This window comes from Branchiostoma belcheri, unplaced genomic scaffold (genome assembly GCF_001625305.1).
Source record: "Branchiostoma belcheri isolate BF01 breed outbred unplaced genomic scaffold, Haploidv18h27 scaffold160, whole genome shotgun sequence".
Lineage (NCBI taxonomy): Eukaryota > Metazoa > Chordata > Leptocardii > Amphioxiformes > Branchiostomatidae > Branchiostoma > Branchiostoma belcheri.
Window position 1 is genome coordinate 510,073 of NW_017803047.1, and position 7,619 is coordinate 517,691.

General features: G+C 36.9%; 1 protein-coding gene across 1 annotated transcript in view; it reads left to right on the forward strand.

The window, feature by feature from the left end:
- LOC109466213 (fibropellin-1-like) overlaps positions 1–3,977 on the forward strand; it is a 29,712-nt gene extending 25,735 nt beyond the window's left edge. Inside the window, 2 exon segments of the mRNA XM_019763880.1 lie at positions 1,145–1,309; positions 3,868–3,977. Coding sequence (XP_019619439.1) covers positions 1,145–1,309; positions 3,868–3,950 — 248 coding nt within the window. The 3' untranslated portion in view covers positions 3,951–3,977.
- The last annotated feature ends 3,642 nt before the right edge of the window (positions 3,978–7,619 follow it).

The following is a 7,619-nucleotide window of genomic DNA, read 5'->3' on the forward strand; positions in this document are numbered from 1 at the left end:
AGGGGGGGGGGGTTTATAGGCGCTACCAACTGATCCGGCAAACGGGTCTAGACCTTTTAGCGGAGTGGTTAGAGCGTCTGGTTATGAAGCTCTGGTGCCCGGGAGGTCGTTGGTTCAAACCCCGGCCCGGGACCAGAAGGGTTTTTACTGGCTCCTCCTGTTTCTTACAGTAGTAGGAAGAAAGGAAAGAACGAGGAAATGACTTAAGAAGTAATGAAGTGATCATGAGATAAATGAAATGAAGGTTAAAGTGGGATGTATTCATCTTAAGGCGACAATTGCTGTCAAGCTCAAGTTAGGAAACGTTCCTTATAAATGCTGATGTGCCATGTGCCTTTCACAAGGAATTACTAATAGATTTTAGATACAGGGTGTACAGAGTAGTAAGAACAACAGTTTCGCAAAGAAAATGGCTGTTTCTTGATCTGTACCTGTATCTGTATAACACAGTTATACGTACATTTTGTAGCCAGACATAACCACCCTTTGACGTAACACACTAGCTGGCTTTATACACCGAACGACTTGTTACGTCTGGCCAAGGAGGTTATACATAGTACATTATGACCTCTTTGGTCCAGCCTTAAATTTGCACATCCAACTGTAAGCATTGTACGTTTGAATCTATCAAGCGATAGTAACCCTTTGCACTTGGTGACAGCGAGTGACACTCTTCGATAGTTTTATAGGAAAGATGAGTTTTTGAACTACTCAATCCTTGGTTGATAATTCAGATACATTTCAAACATAATACTGTTTTGTTTTCTAAAACATGTTTTGTTGTGTTCTTTAGTAAAGGAGTACAGAGCTACTATTTTGCCATCGGGCTCAAGTAGCATATTCCTTAAAAACCTTAGTTTTTAGTACACAATAGATTACTTTTTGATTCAGGGTGTACAAAGTGATTAGCCTGGGTGCCATCCCCAGTAGTATTAGCCCGCTAACTTACTACCAGTGGTAGCTAGCGACATATAGAGCGTGCGAATACTAGTACTACTGGGGATGGCAACCAGGCTACAAGGTGATAGGAACCAATGTTGATACAAGAATATGTCCATACATACTATAACAGATGTATTTTAGCTACTAATACATTTTACACATTTCTTTTCTAAAACTACGTTTGCTGTGTCATTTTGTACAGGTGTGCAAAGCTACTTCTACGTAAACCACGAGAGTGACCCTCCTGATGGCATCCACAACCATGTCGACACCCGGGAAGAGCTCATGGCCTATGACCCTGTCCTGTACAACCTCATCCATGAAATCTTCCCTTGCGAGAATTATGTTGTCAATCGCTGTGTGAGAGGTGTGTTTGTTTGTTTGTATGTTTGTTTGTTTGTTTGAACCATTCTTTATTCATGAGAAGCTCAAGTTGGCATGCAGGTATGAGAATCTTTAACCGACCTGCATGTTGTTTGTTTGTTTGTTTGTTTGTTTGTTTAACCATTCTTTATTCGTGAGAAGCTCCAATCGGCCTGCACGTATGAGAAGCTCAAATCGGCCTGCATGTTGTTTATTTGTTTATTTGTTTGTTTGTTTGTTTGTTTGTTTGTTTCAACCATTCTTAACTAATGAGAAGCTGAAATCAGCCCCCAGGCCGGTTTTAAATTTCATTGAGGTCGTGAGGGAAAAACCGGTGCAATGGCCAAGTGGGTAGAATGCTCGCCTAGCATTCGGTAGGTCTTGAGTTCGATCCCCGGCCGAGTCATACCAACGACTTTAAAATTAAAAATGGTACATACTGCTTTCTCTGCTTAGCACTCAACATTTGGTAAAGAGTATGGGAGTTAAACACACACCACTACCAGTGGACTTGCCCCCTGCTGTAGTGATTGCACTTGCAATTGTGTGGCCCAATGGCTACTGAACCGGAGATGGGCGCCACCCTATGCACCACCTGGTGCGAGAAGGACTGTTTTAACTAACATGAGGGAAGGGCAATACAAAATATACCGAAAAGTTAAAACTTATATCATTTAAAGTCCTAATAAAATCTAATTGTACACACATGTTCCATGCTACAGGTACATGTCTCTTTTCACGGGTTTGCGAATACATCATTGCAAGAATCTTTAAGCACACCTTAAACATGCGTAAATGTGACATAAAGAAAGAAATAACCTTGACGCATGCTTTAAAGAGTGCTTAAAATGGATGTTGCAGTGTATATATAGAAACCATTTTTACCATGATTTGTCACAACAAATCTACACATGGACATCTGGTCCAATTCTTGTTCTCCTGGCAAATAGAAAAACTAGTTCTAAGAAAATAAGAGTAACAGGATGGTGTTTAGTGTATGATTTTGATACTAGACGTTTCTTTTATTAGTTATAACAACGTCACACTGAGGTTGACTTAATCTACACATGGACATCTGGTCTAATTCTTGTTCTCCTAGTAAATAGAAAAAGAAATTAGTTCTAAGAAAACAGAGTAACTGGATAATTTTAGTGAATGTTTTTGATACTAGGCGTTTCTTTTATTAGTTAGAACAACGTCACACTGAGGTTGACTTAATCTACACATGGACATGTGGTCTAATTCTTGTTCTCCTAGCAAAAAGAAAAAGAAACTACTTCTAAGAAAACAGAGTAACTGGATAATTTTAGTGTATGTTTTTGATACAAGACGTTTCTTTTAGTAGTTATAACAACGTCACACTGAGGTTGACTTAATCTACACATGGACATCTGGTCTAATTCTTGTTCTCCTAGCAAATAGAAAAAGAAATTAGTTCTAAGAAAACAGAGTAACTGGATGATGTTTAGTGTATGTTTTTGATACTAGACGTTTCTTTTATTAGTTATAACAACGTCACACTGAGGTTGACTTAATCTACACATGGACATGTGGTCTAATTCTTGTTCTCCTAGCAAATAGAAAAAGAAACTACTTCTAAGAAAACAGAGTAACTGGATGATGTTTAGTGTATGTTTTTGATACTAGGCGTTTCTTTTATTAGTTATAACAAAGTTACACTGAGGTTGACTTAATCTACACATGGACATCTGGTCCAATGCTTGTTCTCCTGGCAAATAGAAAAAGAAATTAGTTCTAAGAAAACAGAGTAACTGGATGATGTTTAGTGTATGTTTTTGATACTAGGCGTTTCTTTTATTAGTTATAACAAAGTTACACTGAGGTTGACTTAATCTACACATGGACATCTGGTCCAATTCTTGTTCTCCTGGCAAATAGAAAAACTAGTTCTAAGAAAATAAGAGTAACAGGATGATGTTTAGTGTATGTTTTTGATACTAGACGTTTCTTTTATTCGTTATAACAACGTCACACTGAGGTTGACTTCATCTAAACCTGAACATCTGGTCCAATTCTTGTTCTCCTAGCAAATAGAAAAAGAAACTAGTTCTAACAAAAAAGAGTAACTGGATAATTTTAGTGTATGTTTTTGATACTAGACGTTTCTTTTATTAGTTGTAACAAAGTTACACTGAGGTTGACTTAATCTACACATGGACATCTGGTCTAATTCTTGTTCTCCTAACAAATAGAAAAAGAAACTAGTTCTAAGAAAACAGAGTAACTGGATGATTTTAGTGTATGTTTTTGATACAAGACGTTTTTTTCACATATATTTTTAGTTTTTATTAATGATCTGGTGGACAATTTGCAAGCTGATGCCAACCTTTTTGCTGATGATACGTCACTTAAAGAAATTGTTTTAGACTCTCTAAATGACTTGTTTCAGCAAGTAGATTAAACCACGATCTAAGTGTAGTGAGTGGCTGGTCTGACCAGTGGTTGGTAACTTTTAATCCCCTAAAAACTGAAGTACTAGACGTTTCTTTCATTAGTAATAAAAACGTCACACTAAGATTGACTTTTTTGTTGGTTTTCCAGACTATGGTGCGTCGCAGATCAAGCTGGACTGCAAGAACGGGATCCCTCGCACCACTATCCAGGGAAGTACCATTTTCCAGTGAGTGATGCTCAGGTCACATTTCCAAACCGGGGCCCGACCGGGCTGTTTGTATGAACTAAAAATTAATAAGTCATATCAAGAATATACAGAAATGTTGCCTATGGTTTTCATCGAGCCGGGCTGTTTGTATGAATGAAAAATTGATAAGTCATATCAAGAAAATACAGAAATATTGCCGATGATTTTCGTCAAGCCGGGCTGTTTGTATGAATGTAAAATTGATAAGTCATATCAAGAAAATACAGAAATATTGCCTATGATTTTCATCAATCCGGGCTGTTTGTATGAATGAAAAATTGATAAGTAATATCAAGAATATACAGAAATGTTGCCTATGGTTTTTAACAAAAATTTGTCTGTGTTTGTTGAGTTACGCGTACTTTTTCGTTCCGAAAAGCTGCCCGGCCGGGCACCGTGTGGGAATTGGAACCTTAGCATGAAGCCATCAGCTTGCTTGATGAACTTAAAGCTGCATTTTGTAACTTTAGGACGGTATATAGAGAAAATTTATAGCCATTTCAAAGTAAGTTGAAAATCAACCAGACATCAGTGCAAATAAGTGCCATTCAGGAAGGGGAGGTGCCAAAATATGACACCTTGCCAGTGTGTAAAGAAGCTGAAAACACAGCCTACATTGCTTTGTTTACATTCTGGTGGTTTGTGGTGCCACCACAAACTGATTGCACCTCGTCTGGACTGTTTTACCACCAACCGTAAATGTCAGAAATGTGAGATAATTTCACAGATATGTTGAAAAGTGGAAGCAAATTACAATCACACAATTTTTCAATTAAAATGTCTCAATTTTTGGTTGAAAAACGTAACATAATGCCCCTTAAACTAAGAGCCGTTTGTCTGGTGTAGATATCCTAGCTAGCTAGCAAACCAAAGATTTTAAACTCTGTAACATATCTTAGGTCAATACGGTGATATACGCTAAAAATGATAAATTTTTGCTCTATAAAAATCCACTTGACAATTGCAAGTCGTTTGCATGCGAACTTAGATTTTAAATCAATGTTAAATGCTTGACTTATATGATCCGCATAAAAATTTGTCTAGTCGATGCTTAACTATATATTATGAATGATATATCGTATTTCTAGTTTTATAAATCTTTAAGTAAGCAAGCTTATTAGTAGTTTTTAAAGTATGTTTATCTTTAAATATTCTATTCTACTTTATCTCTCGCTATATATAATTTTCAAATCATAGAAAGGAAGTGAGATGAAGCTATTAGATTTATATGCTAAGTTAATAAATCGCGATATGTTTGCGGCTGTTTCCAAAGTATGTAGAGCTGACACGCAAAACAGTTTTATATAGTATAGTACATTAATTATCATGACTTATAGTTCAACATTATTATGTTTTCGACAATATACATATTTATCTATAGATAAGAAACATGCATTAGAACATCGGCACTTTGATGTTGCTTAAAGGAGTACTAACCTCCAGAAGGGGGTGCTATATTTCGACAGGCATTTATTTTTGGAAGTGAAAAATGCATATTATTTCACAGTATACCATTAAATGCCCATTTTGCGCGCAAGTCTTAAAACGCATCGAATCCAGGACAAACTCTCCAAATACCCTCAAAACTATCCCAGAATACACCACGCTATCCCATTGGTGTCTATGTTTTAAACAAAAAGTTACGTTACAGACCTCATTTCGGGGGCGATAAGAAAAATTCGTACCGTTTTGTGTTCTTTGTTATCTTACCAACCATTGTCCTTCTTGATGTCCTTATCGCCCCTCATTTATGCCGCAAATATTGACGATGAAAAAAACGGCGTAATCTAGTTATCCTTTCAATAAGTGGCGTAATCTAATTATCTGTTCAAGTAATATTTACATGCAAATAAGTTGAGAAAATCAAAACACGCAGGATGAAACTGGCTCCCACTGTATTCGACATCCTGATATTATAATATCCAAGCCACAGGTCAAGCAAAGTAAAACAAGTAATTTCTCAATAATCAGCATGTCTCCTACCATTTTCGCCGAAAAATGTGTATGTTGACCTGAAGTGTATGAGTACTGCGTAAGCCAGAGTTCCCGGATGTATCAATTGTGGTTCAGCATGGGGGGAAATGATATTAATATCACTTTACAAACATGCGCCGCGCAAGTCGTACAAGCAAAATTATGTAAAAAGTCGGCTAGTTATGTATTTATTGCAGCATGATGTATCGGAAAATAGCACTTCCTTCTGGAGGTTAGTACTCCTTTAAGGCCACAGCAAGCTAGTAATTTTTATGGATGACATCAGCGCGCGCATTAATTTTCGCCTGATTTTTTGGGGAAAAAAAGAAATTTTGTTGCGTTTTGACAGTGCTCAACGTGCCTAAAATGGGCAGAGATGTTGCCATGCCGGAAGGTGGATGGCAGATAACTATGAAGAGAGGAGACAAAAAGGCTCTGATTTAATGTTTTGTTTCTTACTTTGAAGCAGTGATATGTGATGCTGGCTGTGTAAATGTGATGTTCCTACTGAACTAAACCCATTTGTACAATGATTTCAAATTGTAAGACCCTTGTTTTTTTCCGGCCCGCCTTGTTTTTTTTTCGCCCGCTCGCATTAGATTTGGAATCTGGAGGATGTCATCCATAAATATTAATTGCTGTGGCCTAAAATTGACTAAAAAACTATTATCAAATTTTGCCAGACCTAATATTTCATTACTACTACGTTCTACGTTGTCATTCTTTCGCTGCTTGATACATGGATATAATAAAAAAAGCAATGTAATTGCGCACAGTTTATATTCTTAGATGGTCTCTCATGTCTTGTTTTCTATGTATATCGTTTATAGTATGTGTACAGGTGACGGGTGCTAGAGTATACAGTGCAATTTTACGGAATACAGTGCAATTTTGCGGAATACAGTACAATGGTATTAGTATACAGGGCAATTTTAGGGAATAGGGAGCAATTTTACTAGTATACAATTTTACTACTACAATTGCACTGTATACTAATACGATTGCACTGTATCCCGTAAAATCGCACTGTATACTAATACGATTGTTCTGTATTCCGTAAAATTGCATTGTATTAATAGGATTGGACTGTATTCCGTAAAATTGCACTGTATACTCTGGCACCCCTGGTGTAAGTATCTGAAGTATGTGTTCAGCTATGCGTTTGGCTTGTATACATTTAGCCAAGCTTGTATACATTTAGCCAAGGTTAACCGAAGTAGTAGTATACATTTAGCCAAGGTTAACCGAAGTAGTAGTAGTATACATTTAGCCAAGGTTAACAGAAGTAGTAGTATACATTTAGCCAAGGTTAACAGAAGTAGTAGTATACATTTAGCCAAGGTTAACAGAAGTAGTAGTATACATTTAGCCAAGATTAACAGAGGTAGTAGTATACATTTAGCCACGGTTAACAGAAGTAGTAGTATACATTTAGCCAAGGTTAACAGAAGTAGTAGTATACATTTAGCCAAGGTTAACAGAAGTAGTAGTATACATTTAGCCAAGGTTAACAGAAGTAGTAGTATACATTTAGCCAAGGTTAACAGAAGTAGTAGTATACATTTAGCCAAGGTTAACAGAAGTAGTAGTATACATTTAGCCAAGGTTGCCCAACTCACGAGAGTCTGTTTGTAACAAAAATCACTTACGGAAAACGGTTGCTTGTATCGTAAGCTGG